Here is an 18,423-nt window from a genome sequence, read left to right on the forward strand (position 1 = left end):
ATTACTAGGCCCTATATAGACTCCCATAGACGATTACTGAGACGAGATATAATCATTGCTTGGTCAACTGGCTTGGAGTAGACTTGATCGCATTCTGAATCTCGGCCCTTTCATTTCAAGTCAGAGTGCCCTCCATATTGACAGCGGGATTCTCGCCATCATATTGTATGTGCGTGCATCTTTGGCGTCATGAAATTCGTACAAGTGTCTCTAGAGGCTCTAAATCAGTCCCCATCAGTCTCGATCATCAGATCAAGCATTTCTGCAACTCCGATTCTGACTCCTTGACTACAATCCCTTCTTCTTATCCCCATCCTCCTTGTCTCGCTCCTCCTTCTCCTTGCGGCCCTTTTCCACGTCGCTCGCCTTGACCCCGGCTTTTTCGGCTGCGGCTTCGAGGGCCTTCATCTCCGACGTCTTGTTTTCCTCGACTTCGGCGTTCCTATGAATCAGAAGAAGAATTTGGTTAGCGCGATGATGCCAAGAAGACGTATGGTGTGATGGAGTGACTCACGAATTCGAGATTCGGTTTTCGACTATATTGGAGAGGCGATCACAGGTGGGGTATACGAATCAGCTAATGGCTCCGACCACTATGACGACAATATACTCACTCAGATCGTGCAGAGCCAAGACGGATCGGATCAGACTACTCAGGTAGACGACCAAGGACTGATCGTTCGTCTCGACCCTAAACGCCGTCCTCTTGATCTCGGCCTCTCTCGCACTTCCATCGAGATCGGGCAAGAGGTTGAAAATGTCCTGAAGGTTGTACATGATCTGATGGTTCACCGGCAACTTGCCCTTGCCCACAAGAGCGAGGTAGTCCCTAATCTCGATCAACCGGGAGTGAAGTCCCTTGAGGGAGGCGATCTGAGCAGAGACCCGGTTGGATAGTCCGCCGAATTGGTGTGGAGATTTGATGTCCCGCAAGAGGTGCTCGACACCGATCTCTTCCGCTTCTTCAGCTTCGACGGACGAAGGGATGTGGGCGAATGAGAGCTGCGTCGCCGTGCCGTCCTGTTTGACCAGTGAAATTTGTGGAGCGTCAGTAAACACGTTACTTTCTACTTAGAGGCCTGTTTCTTGACGGGGTTGTTCACAGACTCACATCCTTGATCTCCTCGACAGCGAAATAAGCATCCGTCGGGATCCCTACATCACCTCGTCCTCCCGTCGGTCGCACATCCACAATGACCATGACCTGCGAGTCGGTACAACCACAATTCGGCATTCAGCCTGACTACTCTCATCGGCACGATAACCCTGCCCGACGTCAACTCACCGGCTTGGGCATGAACCTCTTCAACCTCTCGCTAATCTCCAAATCGTTCGACCTCAACTGAGGTCCAGTGTGATAAAACCCGATCGGCCTTTCCTTGGCTACGCGACCATATTGAGAAATGTCACAAACACACCGTCCTCACATCAGCTTACGGTTCTCGTATCCAATGTAAACGAGGTGGATATAAGGATCGAAGGGCTCTGGACATACCGTTGACCTTCCTGAACATCTCCCACATGCTCTCGATATAATCCAGATCCAGGAACCACGTCTTGGGATCCCGGTCGTCCTCTTCGAACGGGACCGCAAAGCTATCGATGGCACGAACAGTATTAGCTGCCGTATCTGCTTAGGCGGGGCTAAAGACAAGTTGAAGCAAGATCGGGCGAATGAGACTGACGAGTTGGCAACGTTGATGGTCTTTCCATCGTTCTGACCGAGGAGGATACCGAGGATCCTCTTTCTTGAAGACGTTGGGACACGGGAGGCGTGGTCAACCACCTGACATATCAAAACCGGACGGATGACAGAACGTCAGAGCTCTATAGAAGTGATAGTAGTGAAGCATCCAGGGTGCCTAGCTTACCGAAAGGAGGACCAGGGGGTGGATCACCCTGCGAAAGTGAGCAAGAAGTAAGTCGCTGTGAACCAGTGCAGCGCATCAGAGCTCTTCTTGACTTACACGTTCGACCCCGCAATCTCGTCGTTGATCTGCGTCACACCAGAACGATCAAGACCTCCCGTATCAACACCATTTCTTCGTCCAGAATGCTCTCAACAGCTTGAGGCGCATCACTTACCTGAGCTGTTGTCATACCACCCATCTTGAACTTAGTAATCTGGCTTTTTGTTTCGTTCGATGTGGGCGTATTCTGGGGATTCGTTAGGTCGGTACCACAAAGTATACAGCTACGGCGTACTAGATGCTAGATGTCAAATGACGGTAAAGACGAGTCGACCCTGCAGATACCCTTTCGATGGTTGAAATGATCAGGTTTGTCAAGGGTGTGCTTGCTTGAGATGCTTGCTCACTCGCTAGGTGTCGTCAGCGTTCTGTGGTTTGGTTTATGAATCCGCGGTGCAAGACCCTGCTAAGATGCTGATGAGGAATTCGTCATACTGTACTTCGTTCGACCCCTTGACCTCCTCGCATTTACAGCTTCAAATAGGCTCTGTAGGCAATAGGCTCTGTTAGTACTTTCGACGAACCACATGAGCAGATCACGTATCTAAAGGGACAGATAGGATCGAGAGATCGAGATCAACAATCTAACCCTACCAAAATGCCAAAACCTGTAAAGATCACGAAGCCCGCTGCTCAAACAGCTCCTGCTGCTACGCAAAAGGAACAACCCATCAGATGGCCGCAACTCCGGCCTAAGAAGGGCCTTACACTCGAGTCTATCCTTGACGACCAGATATACATCATTGACGTGAGTCCTTTCGAGGTTACTATGTATCGTTATGCTCCAGCGTATCTGATTCTGACCTTCGCTCAGTGAATCTCACTATTACTGCGGATGTTCGGCGTAGAACCTGTTTAGCAAGGAAGAATGTGAAGCTTTCGTCAGGCTTGGCAAGACGCTCAAGTTGGAGGACCCAAAACCTCCGGGAAAAGATGAAGCAACGAGGACGAATTGTGAGATGATACTTTGAATCTTTGTATGGCATGGTCGCCCTTTGCTAACTTGGTTCGATCTCGACTTTGCCCTCGTCTCTATGCAGTCCGTTTCCAGACGTACGACACCACCCTCTCCACCACCCTTCAAACCCTCCTCACACCTTACATATCGGGACCATCTTCCCCCTTCTCACACCCAACCCCACCTAAATCTCTCTACCCGAAAATCAGGATGTATCATTACCCCCCATCCACATTTTTCGGGCCGCATTTCGACGAGAGCACCAAGGACCCGGTCACGGGCTTACGATCACGTTGGACGCTCTTGATCTACCTTACCGGCGCAATTAGTGACAACGACGACGATAACGATGATGGCAGTAGTCATGTGGACGGCGGCTCGACGATATTCTGGACCAAAGAACCTAATCGCAAAGGAAAAGGCGGAGAATCCTTGAGCGTGCAATTGAGAGCCGGACGGGCGGTCTTGCATAAACACGGGGATGATTGTCTCTTACACGAAGGAGAGGTCGTGAGGAGTGGGGACAAGTGGATCTTGAGGTCGGATTTGATGTATTGATCGAGAGATACAGTGTGGACAGAAGGGGGAGACTCAGGGTCGCTCGATTGCTTCGCGGGCTCGCCCGTGTGAATCGCGTTTGACTCCAGCGAGCGAGATTATCGAGGTCAACGCAAGAATCAAGTCAATCAGCCCGGTGCAGCATTGCATGAACAGCTGGTCGTTGTCCTCTTCCGTCCAGTGTACTGTGTCATCTACCTGCCCGATCTTGTTCGGCTTGTATTTCAAAGTCTCACGAACACTCTCGTCGTCAACTACAATGACAGAGGATGTGGCGGCCATGCTACCTTGCCCTTTATTGCCGAGACTAGCTGTAATTGTTTGATTGCTGCCTTTCTTTTACATTGCGACTTGATCACCGTCGAAGGCAAACAACCCAGAAGGAGTATCAACTCTTGAAAACATGATGGCGGCATTATATGTTTATTAAGAAGACGGCAATGACCTCGACCGGCCTTTAGACTACTTCCATCGCGCTCGTCATCATCACTACGTCTCTGGCCGGTCCGACCTCGTGTACCCTCAAAATATCTACCACTCCGCTCGACGTGCACTTTGCGTTGATTGCGGCATTCCCAAATTCCCTCTCTTTGGCGTTCGGGCGATCGAGGACGGTCCCGATGAAGCCCTTTCTTGATGCACCTACTAGGTGGGCGAAGGGAGCCAGAGGTGAGCGCGAGCCGAACATCGGGCCAAGCGATTTGAGGAGCAAGAGGTTGTCGGAATGAGTTTTGGCGAACCCAATCCCAGGGTCCAGGATGATATTCCAGCGTTTCACTCCAGCCTCTTCGGCCCTTGCAACCAGGTCCATCAATTCGCTCTTGACACCCTCGACCACCCCACCGAGCCTGGAATAGTCCTTGGACTCAGCTTGTAGCATCCCGACCGAATCGCCTCTCGAGTGCATGAGCACTACCGGGCACCCCAACTCTGCCATCACTTGCAACATGCCTTCTTCCCTTCCACCCCTGACGTCATTTACGCAACTGGCACCGGCCTCAACTGCACGTGCCGCCACTTCTGGGCGGAACGTATCCACCGAGATTGGCACTGTCAGGCCTTCTAACCGGATGGCCTGAATGACGGGCACCACGCGAGCCAGCTCTTCCTCAACTGTCACGTCCGTATCTTTGACGCCAGGTCGGGTGGACATGCCTCCGATGTCTAGGATATCTGCTCCGGCGGCTATAAGCGATTTGGCCAGCTCAAGCACATGTGCCAGCCAAACTTGTTCCCTCGCCTCGTCCGTCATCCCATCCTCGGCTTCTTCATCTTCATCTTCGGCCCTGATCCGGTTGCCTCCTACTCTGGCGGCAGAACCATCCGAGAACGAATCTGGGGTGACATTCAGAATCCCCATGATTAACGGCTTGTGCGGTTGACACTGTAGTGGCTCGCTAGATCGGGGGAATGGAATGATCGGTTGCAAGGCAGGAGGCTGGGTCGGATCTTCTAACAGCCTCAAGAGCTCGTGCACGCTCTTTCCGTATGTCGGATGAACCAGTGAAGGATCCAGGCTACCAGATGGAGACCGAACGTTTGCTCAGCATTCTATCGTTTCTGACGCGATCCGCGGGATTCGTCTAGACTCACTCTACCAACGGACTCAAGACAAACTCCCTCTCCCCAACGGCCCAGTGAGGAACTTCCAACCATCCAGCCCCTTTCACCCCCCACCTCCCCTCTTGGTCCCCCTTTTCGCCGATCTTGATCGTCTCACGCCCGTAGAACGTCAGGTCGAGATCGATCAGCCGCGGGCCGTTGACGAGCGTCTTCACCCGCCCTAGGCGGTTTTCGATGCGTTTCAGATGGAGCAGGAGCGAGAGCGGGGCGAGGTTCGTCTCGATCTGGAAAGGCGGCATTGCCATAAAATATCCCATAGAAATCAGTGGAGGTGTAAGAGCATAGAGAAAAAAGCTGGAAACTGACCTCGATTACTCCGTTGATGAACTCTCCCTGATCGAGCACGTACATCGGCCGACTCTCGTACAGCCTGCTCGTCCGTCTCACCCGTACGTACGCCTCACCAGCCTCGTTCTCATCCTCATTCACATCGCCGGGCTCTTCCCGCGAGATCCGTTCCACCTCGCTCGCCTCCGCTCGAAGTTCCCGCACACGTGGAAGTTGGAGCAGGGCAGCGTTAATGTTCTCGATCCGATCGCCCAGATTCGTCCCGATCGCTATGTATGCGATGATTCCCTCCTTGCTAGACGGGGCTTGTGCAGTGCTATGCTCTTTCTTCGTCGTTGTACCACACGATCCATCGTGATCATGCCCACAGTCCGAACTCGGAGTCGCAGAAGGCAAGACCTCCCGCATAGCCGGAATGAGAGGTTGTGGTTCAGGTTCGGGAATCCCCGTCTTCTCCAGCGAATCGCCTTTATCGTTGGCTTCGTCGTAATCCCTCAGAGTCCGCTTCATCTCGATACTAGGACATTTCGCAAACGCGATCGCAGCGGGTTTCCTGATCTGGATTTGTAGTGGAACGCCCCTCCTCTTCGAGTACTCCACATTCACGTCCCCTCGCGCGGCATCTCTGCGCGTAGATGCGGTTGTCGTATTCGTGCCCATGCTAGCGGGCTCAGCAGAATAAGGGAGAGCAGGAGAAATGGGAATTCGGAGGAGGAGATGGTGCATCAGGTTATGAGCGAGAGATTCTAGCGTCTTGAACGATGTTGCGAGGAGGTACTGCGAGCCGATACCATACGTCGAAGCGGGATCGGGACAGGAACATGATCGGTATGCGGAGCAGCGTGTCAGATGATAGTAAGTGTTTCATTCTCTCGAACTATATATACTTACCTCGTGTGCCGTCCGTCCAAAGGTCTTGTAATCGAATCCCAGCCCGATTTCGGCCTTGTTCTCGTTGCGGCCGAGCGCCAACAAGTCCAGCTCGACATCCAGTTCCAATCGTTGTTTCTCCAACCTCTCGTGCGGGTTCAGCCCGACGATCGTGTCCGCTCGAACACCGTGGATCTTCAGATTCCAGACCCTTGTAGAGAGACTTGTATGGTTGGGTGGAGTATTCGTGTCCGATATCGACGATGAGGGGTAGAGCAGATCGACGCTCCCAAATACGCTCACGCTCTCTGCAAACAACAATGCTCGTTTCCTCTCTATCCTCACATCGACCCTGTGCAAGCTTGAAGGATATTCCTCTGCTACGTGCTGTACTGCCACCTGGAGTAGATCTTCCAAAGATCTGACGTCGACCTCTTGCCCACTCCCGGCCTCGGTAAGGCGTTTAGACAGAGATTTCCCTAAAGCCGAGTAGTTGACGCTCTTTCCCAATCCTAGCGTATCCCAATCATCGACCACTCCATCTTTATCCGCCGGAGATGGTTCAAGGCAATGAGGGAGGAGGTGACAGGTGACGGTAACAAGGACCTGGCATGGTTGGTTGGGCAAGGAGAATGCTGAGAGACCTATTCCTGCGGGGAGGGTGATGAGGAGGTCGGTGATGGTGATCGACGACGAAGAGGCATCCGGTGCTTGGTCCGGCATGTTGAACCTGGACTCGGAAAATATCGATCAAATGGTACTGGGTATGATAGAGAGGAGTGAGCAGCTGAGCTATATAGCTATAGATCCTATAGATGTACTCGTACTGTTGTATATACATGAGTAGCAAAGTCCTCGACCTTGACTCGTCATCTCGTTTAGCGCGGTACAAAAAAGTTGGGAAGGGAGTTCCCACTTCATCTATCATCTCTATCAGCTATCATCTCTAGATCTCTATCAGACATACGAGACTCGCCAATATCCTCTGCTCACGCCTGCATCTTCAAGCCTTCTAGTATTGCTGCAGATTCTATCTGGAGATGTCCTCCTCGACCCCGCCGCTCCCGGCCAAACGAGCCCGCTTCTCACCTCCCGACGTGCCCTCGCTCATCTCATCGCTTCAAAACCTCCAAGCAAGAGCCGGCAAGAAGCTCGTCACCTCGAACATCCACATCTATGCGAAAGGAGGTGCTTTCGTTCAGCCGGAGGATCAGGCCGGGGCCTCTTCCTCTGCGAAACAGGCCGAAAGCCTCCCACAGGATACGAAAGATGCAGTCTCCCCTGACCCAACCGAGACCGAGACTGAGCAGGAGAGGCAGGAGGAGACATATCAACCAGACCCATCAAAGCTCTACATAACATCTTGGAAGATGTCCGAACATCACTATCGACGGGCAGATTGTCCCTTCCCGACCCTGGCGAGAGGGTTGTTCACAGCGAACGAGAGCTATGAATACGATGGTTCTTTAGCGGGAGATGCACATGAGCCGAGGATGAGCGGGAGGATGGGAGAGAGGATCGTTGGGAGAGGATATGACAAATTCTTCAATGTGGGAGAGGTGGATTGGACCAAGGTGAGCTGTCGTTTCGAAAACTTTGGCAATCGAGCGTTTCGGACTTGGAATCAGGTGTCGATGCATTTGGCTGATATGTTGTCTGCCTGTAATATGACAATCTCGGTCACGATACCCTCCATCACGATATAATATGATACATCGTTACCCAACATCCTTCTTACAATCCTCTCTCGATTTATCTTGTAGTGGGAAGCCCTCCAAACCCATACCGCCCCACCATACCACCTGACCTACAAATCCAACGGATGTCTGATCCTTATCTCGGCGCTGAACGAGCGCGAATTGATGGTCGCCTCGAAACATTCTTTGGGGACGAGCGTGGTCCCCAAAATGGCACCGATGGAGGAGAAGGAAAAGGTGGTGGAGCAGAAGAAGGAGGTACCGGGAGCAGAGGGATGGAAGCAGGAAAAGGAGAAGGAGAAAGAGGTTGTGGATCAGCTCGAGGCTGTCAAGTTGAACGAGACGGCGAACCAAGCAAAAAAGGAGGAGGCTAGCGGCGCCGTCAAAGAGGAGCTGGGCACAACGGGAGACGACGAAAAGGATTCAAAGAGTTTGTCGAAAAACGCCAAGAAGAAACAGGCCAAAGACCGTTTCGCCGCACAACAAAAGGCAGAAAAAGCAGCCCGAGCAGCAACTGATGGCGGGAAAGATCAAAGCGCAGCAACAGAGGAGGACGAGACGCAAAAGATGGACGGACCGGGTCATGCGGCTATGGGGAGGAAGTGGCTGAAAATCCATCTAGATCGGGTGGGCAAGGAGGAGAAGGATTTAGCAGAGGTATTGTGGCGGGATGGGGTCTCGTGCATCTTGGAGGTGAGTTCGATATTGGGTCATAGTCGTGCCAACGCTACAGACCACAGGTTTGCTAAACCCGTATCGATCTTCTATAGCTCTGCGACGACTCCTTCGAGGAACACGTCCTCGCCACCCCCGAACACCTCACTGGTCTACACCTACACGGGATGAACAGGAATACACCTCACTTTTCCACCTTGCCGCCCGATCAGGTAGCCGACTTTGCCAAAACGTGGGGGTTCATTCCGACAGCTTCGGTCACGCTGGATTCGATACGTCAAGTCAGAGACTATGCTGACGAAGTAGCCCGGGAGGGGAAATGGAAGGGTGACCCAATCGAAGGGTTCGTCGTCAGGTCGACCGTGGCCGATGTCGCTGCGGGACCCTCCAAGCCTAGTACCGGAACCAAGCCCTCGGCGGAGGGACAAGGTGAACCTCCTTACCCTCCCGGCAGTCCTTTCTTCTTCAAGATCAAGTTCGACGAACCGTACATGATGTACCGTCAGTGGCGGGAAATCACCAAGACGCTCTTACCCTTGCGTAAACCGAAATGCGCCGGCCGAAAGAACCGGAACGCGGAACCGTGGACGAGACTCGGGAGTTCTTTGCGTCGACCAGAAAGCCGGGTCTACGCCGAGTGGGTGGCGAGGAAGATGATCGACCAGCCCGAGTTCTTCGACCATTTCCATACGGGGATCGTCAAGGTCAGAGAAGCGTTCCTAGTTTGGACGGAAACAGAGGGAGCGGACGAGTGGAAGGCAGCGAGGGAGAGTTCAGATAAACCTAAACCTTGGTCGGAGAAGAAGTTTCTGATTGCTCCGATCGCTATTCCGGGAATGGGCAAGACCGTACTAGGGGTGGCTTTGAAGAAGCTTTTGCCGGGGATGGTACATGTGCAGAGCGACGATGTCAAGACGAAGAAGACGGGACCGGCTTTTCTGAAGAACGTACAACAGGCGCTCAAAGAAAATGCCATCGTCTTTGCCGACCGGTAAGTCGTGCATCCAGAATCATACCCCAGAATCTCACTCGTCCACTCAACTAACCCGCTTATTCTCTCTCTCTCGATTTGGATACTCCAGAAACAACCACCTTCCGCAGCACCATGAAGAGATTTCCAACCTCGTGGACACCCCCGACCTGTCTGGGTACAACATCACCCGTATAGCCCTGGTATACGACGTCGACCGTCACCCGCCGAACAAGGTCCTCAGGCTGGCTTCCGAACGAGTCCTAGGGAGGGGGGAGAACCATCAATCGCTCCGACCGGATCTTGACGATCGCATGAGGCACGAGAATATCGTCAAGAGGTTCCAAGGGGAGTTTGTACCCCCTGAAGGAGGGTTGTTTGAGGAGGAGATAAGATTGAGCGTGGTCGGTTCATTGGAGGACAACTTGAAGGTGGCGGTAGAGGGATTGTTCCCGATCTTGGGCAGAGGAAAGGAGGGCATGCCGAGCGACAAGGCGTTGAAGGAGGCCCTGGATAGTGCGTTGGGGTACAAGGTGGGGATCGTGAAGCCGCTCGCTGGAGAACCTTCGAAGCCGGTCAGGTATTACGCGTTAAGCGTCGAGTTCGAGCTGGAGGACATGGCCAGGTCAGCTTTGACCGCGGGATCTTTGTCGGAATCAAGGACAGACGAGCAGACGATGGAAGAGCTCGGATTGGAGAAACGCCGTCAAGGTCTGGCCTTCCTGGATAGACTGGTCGATACCGGCCGGATCATCTCTAAACCGCACGTGACGATCGTCCACGAAAAGACGGTCGCCGACGAGATCGCTACTAAGGAGGCCGAGTTTCATTCGCGGTCCGACCTAATGAGCCGGGAACATGGACCGGCGGAGAGCATGTGGAAGGCGTGTGTAGCCCTGGAGAAGCTGCCGACTCCGACCCTGTTCGATTTCGATGCAACGGGATTGTGTTGGAACGACCGGGTCATGACGCTGATCGTCGGCAACTTGAGACCTCATCAACCTGCAGACAAATCCGAGACGCTGGGTCGTACACAGGCAGACGCCGATGCCGCTTCCCGGGTCGAGGAAGCGTTGTGCAAGACGCTGGTCAACGTCTTGCACGTGACTGTAGGCACGGGGGACGAGACGATCCCACCTTACGAAGCGAGAGGGCTGGTGGAAGCATGGAGGGCGGGAACCGAAGTGATGGAGGCTGGCGGAAGAGTGAGATATATAGACCTGGTTGGAACGAGCACGTTGGGCAGGGTTGTAGGTATGAACTAGGCATCATAGGGCGATATATGAAACGCGGTTACGTAAACATGTCTGAAGGTGGAGGCAGGGCGACGTTTATTTCAACTTGGGAATTTCAGCTCCGTGTTACAAGGTTGCAACCTTCGAAAGGTTGGTTGGTTGCATGGGTTGAGCATCTGCCATGTGCTATAGCTTGTGCCACATCGATAGTCCAATCTCCATCCGGACAACAACCCCGATCTAGTCTTGATCTCATAATGTCTAGCGATCCGACGCTCAAAACAGCGTGAGCTCGCGGAGATCTGGAATACACGTATAAGAATCACTCGACTGACCTGACCGTTGTGCACCTACAGATTCCGAGCATCACCTCGATCGCTGCATCCAACGTATACTGGAGGTCCGGTAGCAATCACCAGGGATGGCAAGTATATCATCACGACGTTAGGGGACGAGCAGGAAGAGTTGTTGGTATCCGAGGTAGATGGTGGGAGGGGTCTCGCAAGGATCAAGGGGGTGAGTCGAAGATGATACGCATTGCAGCGCACAACGTACGCATCGCTCAACCTCCCCTATCTAGGACGGCACCCCGTTAACGGCCATCGCGCTGTCATATCACACCTATCCACCTACGCTCATCACCGCACACCAATCGCTCTCTGTGCGGTATTACCCTCTCGACATCCCCGAACTCACTTCTGATCAAGCTTCAGGCTCTTCTTCGAACAAAGTCTTCAAATTATCGAACGCAACATCACCCGCTACGCTGAAGAACGGCAAACTGAAACTCCCCTTCCTCTCCTATAACCGACAATTGACCAAGAACCAGACCCATCAATCCCCCATAATCAGCTTATCCGTCTCCCCGCCTCTTCCCACTTCTTCCCACTCGATAGACGATAACGGAAATGAGACGGAGAATACCCTGTTTGCCACCGGATCCGCTGATGGAGTGGTGAAAGTCTGGGATACCAAGGGAGGTTTCGTCACGCACGTCTTCAAGGGGCACGGAGGGGGTGTTTCTGCCGTCGGATGGAGGTTCCTCGAGCCTCTTTTGAGCGGGACGTTGTCGGCCGACCTGAACGGCAGGGAGAATGGGAACGGGTACATGAACCTCAACGTCAGGTCTCAAACTGCAGGATCGGATCAAGAGGGAAAGATCATGCAGCTCATAACCGGGTCCGTCGATGCCCGAGTGAGGATCTTCAACCTCCTCGACCCTGCCCACCGATCATCATCCTCCGGGGGTGGGAAACCGGAATACATCCTCGAGGGACATGTTAGCGTCGTCCGGGGGATAAGTATCAACGAGACGTTTGATCACTCGGACGAACAGGAGGAAGAGAAGGGCAGGTGGATGGTTACCGCGGGGAGGGATCGGGTGGTCCTGCTTTGGGATTTCGGGAGCAGGTTGGGTTCTCCTGAAGAAGCGAACAATGGGGGGAAATCAAAGTCCAAGAAGAACAAGGGCAGCGTTACGAGTGCGCCAAGGACGGTACAGACGACTTTGACGAACGAGACGATCGAGTCTGTCGGGTTTGTCGATCCCCGGTCACTATCGGTTGCCGAGACGAACAGCCAGAGAAGAGGTCTGGTAGCGTTTACTGGAGGAGAAAAGGGAACGGTCAGGATATGGGACGTTTTGCGCGGGAAAGAGGTTGGCAAGATGGATGGGCCCGGCGGAAGGGGAGGGGATGATGAGGATGAAGAGGAGGAAGAAGAGGATGATGAAGATGCCGAAGAGAGGGGGATCAGGGAGGTCCTGTGAGTTCTGCGTCACTAATCGACAGAGTTGATGATATGAAATGTCGTACGTGCTAACGCTCTTTGATGACTGAGCAGATATAGCAGGGAAAGCAAGCGGATCGTCTCGGTCCACCACGATCAGAATATCATCTTCACTTCCCTCGAGACCAAACGGATCACCCGGCAGATCATCGGTTTCAACGACGAGATCATCGACAGCGTGTACCTCTCGCACCTGCAAACCGATCGAACGGACAGTCATATTGCGTTGGCCACCAACTCGTCCCTCATCCGTGTTTACGATGTTGAAACGATGGACGCTAGGTTGATCCCCGGTCATGCGGATATCGTACTCTGCTTGGACGTCAGTGCGGACGGACGTTGGTTGGTCTCTGGGTCCAAGGACAACACCGTCCGGGTCTGGGCGAAAGACGCAGCGAGCGGATGGCGGTGTATCGCCATTGCCGAAGGGCATGCCGAATCCATCGGTGCCGTCGCTATGGCCAGAAAGACCTCGCTGCATCAAGGAAAATTCATGTTCTCGGCGTCGCAGGACAAGACGGTCAAGATGTGGGACCTCTCTGTCCTTAGCACGGACCCTGCAGAATATCCTAGAGAGCCCGTCAAGCTGAAGAGTCTGATGACCATGAAGATCCACGAGAAGGATATCAACGGGCTCGACGTTTCGCCCAACGATGGATACCTCGTGTCGGGATCGCAAGACAAGTCGATCAAGGTCTTTTCTATCGAGTTCACGGAGAGCAAGAGAAAGTCGGGTGCGGCTAGCAATGAAGGAGGCTTCAGTGGGGCTTCCGGTGCCATTCGGTTGGTCGGGACGTGTCAAGGACATCGACGAGGGGTCTGGGCCGTCAAGTTTAGTCCGACCGACAAGGTTATTGCTAGTTGTGGTGGTGACAAGGTGGCGCGAATCTGGTCGCTAGACGATTTTACTTGTGTCAAGGTGAGAAAAGGCATCTAATTTGCGTTGGTAGCTATTGTCACTGACCCCTCTCGACACTCGCTGACAGACGTTGGAAGGTCATACGAATTCCGTACTGCGAGTCGACTTTATGACGCAAGGACGTCAGCTCGTATCAACGGGATCCGACGGTTTAGTCAAGATTTGGAACCTTCGGGACGAGGAGTGTGTCCGAACACTGGATGGACATGTCGACAAGGTCAGTACCCCTCGCCGTGACCAAGTTGCAGTAATTTACTGACCAACGTGATAATCGCCTACGGAACAGGTCTGGACGCTCGCGATCTCACAGGACCAGCGCACAATCATGTCTGGTGGAGCCGATAGCATCTTGAACCTGTGGGAAGACTGCACCGCCGAGGTCGCGCAGGAGGAGATCAAGAAACGAGAAGACGAGGTTGCCATGTGAGTATCTGGCGAGGCTGTAATCCCACATCAAGCGCTAATTCAATCGCGCCGTTGCAGAGAGCAAAATTACTCGTCATACCTCGCCTTGAACGACTACAAGCGTGCGATTCAGCTCGCACTTGCCATGGCTCAGCCTAGGCGGTTATTGAACCTCTTCGAAAAAGTACATAACAGCCGGCCCAGACCGACGGACGATTTGACGAAAGGCGACAAGGCTGCGGACTTTACCAGTCTTACAGGTTTGGCGGCGGTGGATGAGGTCCTGAGAATCCTGTCACCAAAAGACCTCGTCCGACTGCTCAAATACGTGCGAGACTGGAATTCGCGGGTTCACACGAGCGTTGCCGCTCAGAGGGTCCTTGGTGCCATCTTGCGCGGTCGCAAGGGCGAAGAGCTGCGAGAATGTTTCGAAAAGGCACGTCGGTTTCTTGGCAAGGCGTCCGCAGATGAAGAGGACGAACCCGAAGACGAGGAAGCGGCTGTTGCTCTTGAAACACAGAAGAAGCGCAAGCCTACTCGGGCAGAAGAGGAACTGATATCATTACAGGACTGGCTGGACGGGATCGTGCCGTACACTGAACGGCATCTGCAGAGGCTCGACCGCGCGCTGGTTGACACCTTCATGCTGGACTATGTGTTGGGCGAGATGGACGGTGGTATTCTGGACGGTATCGATGAGATAGATGAAGGAGAACTCGATGGTAAAGATGGAATGGAGGGATTGCTTGACGCAATGATGAATGAGCTAGAGCCCGACGGTAGCGCCAGCGTAGACGGCATGGAGATAGAGTGATATCGGTTTCTATGTGCTGCGAACATTTTCGTTGTATCGTCAAATAGACGTCCGGTAGTGAAGGTATTATACATTTAGGTCTAGCATGCATGCTCTTGTTCAAGCGATGTCTGTCCGGTTGATCCCCTCCAGAATCGATGCAATCTCCCTCTTTGTATTGTGGCCTTTATCTGACAAGTACTCTCCTCCTGCCCGACTATGTCGTTCGATATCTTGGGTGGATACCGTTTCTTCACCGTTGGCAATCACCCAATCGGCTGCGCTGGAAAGTCTCGCTCTAGCCAGACTCTTTTCGGATTGACTATCGCTGATCGCTCCAGAATCTTCATCGTCGGTGTCTTGTGATGGCAAAGGCAGTACGAGCCGGTATCTATTCAGCCCAAGATGAATGATCGGTTCGGGCTTGAGTGTGCGAAAGTCATGTATACGGCAGACATACGCATCCTTCCCGTTGAGGTAGAACCGGTGTAGCCTCTTTTCTCTGAAGAACCCCAGAGAACCGTACAGGGTTAGGGAGGCCAAATTATCATATTCTGTTTCCAGAATGACCTGTCCATCGAAGTAAAGCGTTAGACAATCAGATTGTAAACTCTCGCAACTCCACTTGCCTCTTGAGCATCTTGCTCTCGCATGGCTTCGATGGTCATCTCGACCAGTTTCCGTGCTGTAAAGATAAATCAAATCAGTATTTTGAAATCCTCCGTCCCAGACCTGCCAAAACTGACCTATCCCTTTCCGACGCCAAGATCGCTCTACGCTTAGCATGGCTATATAGCCACGACTCCGTTTGCCTTTGTGCGATTCTTGTTTACTTATCACACAAGCTATTGGTTGCTGCAGAGATGAGATCGCTCCAGCATCTTCTTGAGCAGGATATGCCTGTGCTTAGAAGCACATTCAGACAGGAACAACGGCAGACATCTGGATACTTCTTACCAAGAAGCAAAGATGCGGCCTGGGGAACGAGCGGGTCTCAGTAATCAGAGACTAAAGCTAGGCCATGCCACCGGAAGCTTACCAGGTCTCGAGGAAGTAACGGAATGTATAAACTTTGCTTGATATCACATGAGCGTGACGATCAGAAGAATCCCACTGCATGAATCGACATACTATTATAGCTAATACGGTACAGATCTAGTGATCAGCGTAAGGAGAAATCCTCGTTCAGCCCAGCTGTGACTTACGGTTCGCTAAGTTCCTGATCGACCAGCGTCATCATGGCTTCCAGATCTCGCTCTTCTCCTACATATTGCTCGTAGCGAACATCCATGACGTTTGTACCGCTAACAGGCTCCTCTTAAACTCCCAGTCTCGAGATCGAACTTTCCACCATTAGCAGTTGCCTCGCTTGATCGTTGATCACAATTGCTGATCGTCATAGCTAGAAGACTGAGTTTGCTCGGGGATCGTGAAACAACGAATATGCATTTTGCGAATTTCAATTGTTTCTCTTGTTGAACCCGGTGCTTACAGCAACAATTACTTGGTTGCAGGGGCATCACTGTTCCAGCTGATCATTCTCTACTCGGGCGACCAGTTGGAAATGTACTTCTCTTAGCTCCACCACATATGCACAAACAAGCTCGAATATCAGTCAAGAGCTCCAACTAGGTCAAGCACCTTGACTATGATGTATTTGCATGGCTACGGTATTCTACGGCCTTGTAGCATTCTGTGAAAACACCGTACAATCAAATCAGGCGTAGTCATCTGCAAGGTACAGGGCGTAAATTGAAATTAGCTGCTTTGCCGAGACACGACAACGCAGGCAGACGCCTTACCATCGATCTCCTGTCCATTATCGTCCACATCCTCACTTCCATCACTCCCATTATCGCTGTGCATGTATTCGTCATCCTCTTCCCCCTCCGCATCCATATACCCACCGATACCCGACGCATCATCGAAACCGACGTCATCCTCTCCTTCGGCATCCTCTTCTCCTTCAGCGTCAGGAGCTTGCGGGGTCTGAGATGGCGCATATGGTCGAGGTACCCCTTTCGATCCCGCCGAAAGGGGTAGACTTGGTGTAAGGGGCGAGTCCGGGATGGTCGCAGATTGCGTGAGAGGATGTGGATTGTCTGTAAGAGACGAATCAGTCCGTCAGATTCTCTTGATCGATACATGGTAAAAATGCCTCGGGCCGTGATCGGTGACTGACTAGTATTATTCTTCGTCTTCTTAAGGTTGCCAGGCTTGGTGGCTGGTGAATTTGCCTGGAAGAACATACAGTGATCAGGACAATGGATTTCATGCTAAACCGTCAGTGCGGAACTTACCCTTTTGCCGTTAGCGTTCTTTGGCGCTGCAAATCGACATCGGAGCTATCAGAATCGTGAACATCAATGTACCAAAGATCATTTCTAGACTCACGCCGTCCAGGACCTCTGCCCGTCTTCGGCGGCGCTGCCGAGGCTGATGCCGTCGAAAGCGTCGTAGGACCGCTCGCATCGCTGCCGGCGTCAGACTCATTGTCCAGGTATAGAGAGGCGGATCGTTCAGACCCCATGCTATCCACAACCGCAGTGTCAGCGATCTTGGTAGTATCAACTCTTTCTCCCCCTCATCTGGCTTACCGAGATTTCCCATTCCCCGTAGCTGTTGCTCGGGCTGTCCGACGTGAACCTCCAGCGAGCCCCAAGCAGCCCGCTAGATGCGGAGCATAACGGTTCGAAGCGATCTGGCGCCCACAGTAAAGGCACGGTAATAACACCACGCCGTTCTTGACCTGACCACCTGATCCTGATCCGTCTCCTCCAAATTGTGGTGTTGACGATCTAGACTTGTTCCCGTTCGAGTGGTGTGTTGGAGGTGCCAGCGTCGTTGCTGAAGGAGGAGGTAGTTGTGCTTTGCCTCGACAGCTGTATGTTCATGAGAAAGGAGCCAGAATCCATTGTTAGTCAAACACAGGATCTCTCTCAACCCGATCACAGGGCTCGACCTACTGAGTTCCACACCGGTGACAAGGCGTCCGGCAGAGTTTGACCTCGCGATGACCTGCGATCGCGATCGAAGTAGCGAGATCCGCGACCATGGCCTCCAGAAGGCTCTCGCTCTACATAGACGAATACTAGCTTCAGCTCTCTCTCTCTTGCTCCGCTTTGAAACCCAGGATCGACCAACCAGCTCTGCTATTTGCCTTTCCTGTTCGCTAGGCATGATGTTGTTGGTTGCGACAGTTGTTCCCCTTTGAAAGCCAGATCCTCTAACAACGATGTGTATGAAGGGGGTATGCCTATGTCCGAAATAGTCCAGTTGGGTGTGTATTATGATTCCTGGATGTATATTCTGTCCTGTATGACGAGTTCTTAAGTGACCCTTGTACTTCTTGGACCACCATCCAGGCTGCTCCTGACTATCTTGGCCCATCGCTTGATCGCTCATCGATTCGGTCTGATCCTCCAAGATATCGACCTCGAAATCGCGGGGTCCCCGCAGATCTCCCCGGGAGGAAACCTTGACCTCGAGCTATCAGGTCGAACGACCAAGCGCCAGGTCTAGAATTTTGTTTGCAAACAACGACATCATATGCACAAATTTCTGGCTAAGTAGTACAATTTGAGAGATGAGAGGATCGCCCAGGTGACCATGGTGAGAGTAAGAACCCTTTTTTGCGGCGAGCAACAACTCTAACGTCGATGTAGAAAGATACA

At 52.7% G+C, this 18,423-nt stretch overlaps 7 protein-coding genes across 7 annotated transcripts; 3 read left to right on the top strand and 4 right to left on the bottom strand.

Annotated features, from left to right (window-relative positions):
* Positions 1-104: 104 nt before the first annotated feature.
* Positions 105-2,368, bottom strand: HD553DRAFT_320121 (proteasome regulatory subunit 12). Its single transcript, XM_046181109.1, has 11 exons — positions 2,318-2,368; positions 2,086-2,256; positions 1,968-1,996; positions 1,872-1,899; positions 1,686-1,786; positions 1,496-1,596; positions 1,286-1,383; positions 1,112-1,204; positions 615-1,020; positions 515-536; positions 105-442 (listed from the first exon to the last, which is right to left on the bottom strand). The coding sequence occupies exons 2-11, from the start codon at positions 2,107-2,109 to the stop codon at positions 289-291; spliced, it is 1,056 nt and encodes a 351-aa protein (XP_046032666.1). The 5' UTR covers positions 2,110-2,256; positions 2,318-2,368; the 3' UTR covers positions 105-288.
* Positions 2,369-2,455: 87 nt separating this feature from the next.
* HD553DRAFT_150920 (uncharacterized protein) lies at positions 2,456-3,503 on the top strand. Its single transcript, XM_046176741.1, has 3 exons — positions 2,456-2,718; positions 2,819-2,924; positions 3,011-3,503. Exons 1-3 carry the CDS (start codon positions 2,569-2,571, stop codon positions 3,484-3,486), a joined length of 732 nt encoding a protein of 243 aa, XP_046032667.1. The 5' UTR covers positions 2,456-2,568; the 3' UTR covers positions 3,487-3,503.
* Positions 3,504-3,855: 352 nt separating this feature from the next.
* Positions 3,856-7,154, bottom strand: HD553DRAFT_150916 (uncharacterized protein). Its single transcript, XM_046176740.1, has 4 exons — positions 6,289-7,154; positions 5,416-6,174; positions 5,080-5,333; positions 3,856-5,003 (listed from the first exon to the last, which is right to left on the bottom strand). The coding sequence occupies exons 1-4, from the start codon at positions 6,988-6,990 to the stop codon at positions 3,944-3,946; spliced, it is 2,775 nt and encodes a 924-aa protein (XP_046032668.1). The 5' UTR covers positions 6,991-7,154; the 3' UTR covers positions 3,856-3,943.
* A 76-nt stretch (positions 7,155-7,230) lies between these two features.
* Positions 7,231-10,902, top strand: HD553DRAFT_290073 (putative tRNA ligase). Its single transcript, XM_046178336.1, has 4 exons — positions 7,231-7,841; positions 8,031-8,657; positions 8,735-9,630; positions 9,722-10,902. The coding sequence occupies exons 1-4, from the start codon at positions 7,308-7,310 to the stop codon at positions 10,872-10,874; spliced, it is 3,210 nt and encodes a 1,069-aa protein (XP_046032669.1). The 5' UTR covers positions 7,231-7,307; the 3' UTR covers positions 10,875-10,902.
* Positions 10,903-11,027: 125 nt separating this feature from the next.
* On the top strand, positions 11,028-14,770 carry HD553DRAFT_353202 (WD40-repeat-containing domain protein; the record flags this gene model as incomplete). Its single annotated transcript, XM_046183753.1, has 7 exons — positions 11,028-11,130; positions 11,201-11,360; positions 11,425-12,608; positions 12,687-13,551; positions 13,619-13,768; positions 13,838-13,974; positions 14,035-14,770. Exons 1-7 carry the CDS (start codon positions 11,102-11,104, stop codon positions 14,768-14,770), a joined length of 3,261 nt encoding a protein of 1,086 aa, XP_046032670.1. The 5' UTR covers positions 11,028-11,101.
* HD553DRAFT_320132 (acyl-CoA N-acyltransferase) lies at positions 14,770-16,094 on the bottom strand. The gene is made up of 8 exons (XM_046181110.1): positions 15,955-16,094; positions 15,881-15,888; positions 15,789-15,819; positions 15,707-15,725; positions 15,496-15,649; positions 15,379-15,434; positions 15,210-15,319; positions 14,770-15,140 (listed from the first exon to the last, which is right to left on the bottom strand). Exons 1-8 carry the CDS (start codon positions 16,038-16,040, stop codon positions 14,870-14,872), a joined length of 735 nt encoding a protein of 244 aa, XP_046032671.1. The 5' UTR covers positions 16,041-16,094; the 3' UTR covers positions 14,770-14,869.
* A 372-nt stretch (positions 16,095-16,466) lies between these two features.
* On the bottom strand, positions 16,467-17,929 carry HD553DRAFT_346326 (uncharacterized protein; the record flags this gene model as incomplete). Its single annotated transcript, XM_046183185.1, has 8 exons — positions 16,467-16,480; positions 16,552-16,851; positions 16,932-16,986; positions 17,050-17,075; positions 17,144-17,280; positions 17,347-17,631; positions 17,716-17,825; positions 17,894-17,929. 8 exons carry the CDS (start codon positions 17,927-17,929, stop codon positions 16,467-16,469), a joined length of 963 nt encoding a protein of 320 aa, XP_046032672.1.
* Between the last annotated feature and the right edge of the window lie 494 nt (positions 17,930-18,423).

The sequence above is a fragment of the Filobasidium floriforme genome (assembly GCF_021052385.1).
Source record: "Filobasidium floriforme strain CBS 6241 chromosome Unknown HD553scaffold_29, whole genome shotgun sequence".
NCBI classification, from domain to species: domain Eukaryota; kingdom Fungi; phylum Basidiomycota; class Tremellomycetes; order Filobasidiales; family Filobasidiaceae; genus Filobasidium; species Filobasidium floriforme.

Excerpts from the sequence above, each read along its gene's own strand:
- HD553DRAFT_320121 (XM_046181109.1), bottom strand. The coding sequence starts at position 2,109 with ATGGGTGGTATGACAACAGCTCAG. Across the intron at positions 1,021-1,111 it reads CTGTCGAGGAGATCAAGGAT|GACGGCACGGCGACGCAGCT; the intron begins GTGAGTCTGTGA and ends CTGGTCAAACAG. Across the intron at positions 537-614 it reads CTTGGCTCTGCACGATCTGA|TCGAAAACCGAATCTCGAAT; the intron begins GTGAGTATATTG and ends TCTCCAATATAG.
- HD553DRAFT_290073 (XM_046178336.1), top strand. The coding sequence starts at position 7,308 with ATGTCCTCCTCGACCCCGCCGCTCCCGGCCAAACGAGCCCGCTTCTCA. Across the intron at positions 7,842-8,030 it reads GAGAGGTGGATTGGACCAAG|TGGGAAGCCCTCCAAACCCA; the intron begins GTGAGCTGTCGT and ends TTTATCTTGTAG. Across the intron at positions 8,658-8,734 it reads GGGTCTCGTGCATCTTGGAG|CTCTGCGACGACTCCTTCGA; the intron begins GTGAGTTCGATA and ends GATCTTCTATAG.
- HD553DRAFT_150920 (XM_046176741.1), top strand. The coding sequence starts at position 2,569 with ATGCCAAAACCTGTAAAGATCACGAAGCCCGCTGCTCAAACAGCTCCT. Across the intron at positions 2,719-2,818 it reads ACCAGATATACATCATTGAC|AACCTGTTTAGCAAGGAAGA; the intron begins GTGAGTCCTTTC and ends TGTTCGGCGTAG. Across the intron at positions 2,925-3,010 it reads TGAAGCAACGAGGACGAATT|TCCGTTTCCAGACGTACGAC; the intron begins GTGAGATGATAC and ends GTCTCTATGCAG.
- HD553DRAFT_320132 (XM_046181110.1), bottom strand. The coding sequence starts at position 16,040 with ATGGATGTTCGCTACGAGCAATATGTAGGAGAAGAGCGAGATCTGGAA. Across the intron at positions 15,435-15,495 it reads TTGGCGTCGGAAAGGGATAG|CACGGAAACTGGTCGAGATG; the intron begins GTCAGTTTTGGC and ends TTATCTTTACAG. Across the intron at positions 15,320-15,378 it reads GAGAGCAAGATGCTCAAGAG|GTCATTCTGGAAACAGAATA; the intron begins GCAAGTGGAGTT and ends TTCGATGGACAG.
- HD553DRAFT_150916 (XM_046176740.1), bottom strand. The coding sequence starts at position 6,990 with ATGCCGGACCAAGCACCGGATGCCTCTTCGTCGTCGATCACCATCACC. Across the intron at positions 5,334-5,415 it reads TCATCAACGGAGTAATCGAG|ATCGAGACGAACCTCGCCCC; the intron begins GTCAGTTTCCAG and ends CCGCCTTTCCAG. Across the intron at positions 5,004-5,079 it reads GTCTTGAGTCCGTTGGTAGA|CCTGGATCCTTCACTGGTTC; the intron begins GTGAGTCTAGAC and ends TCCATCTGGTAG.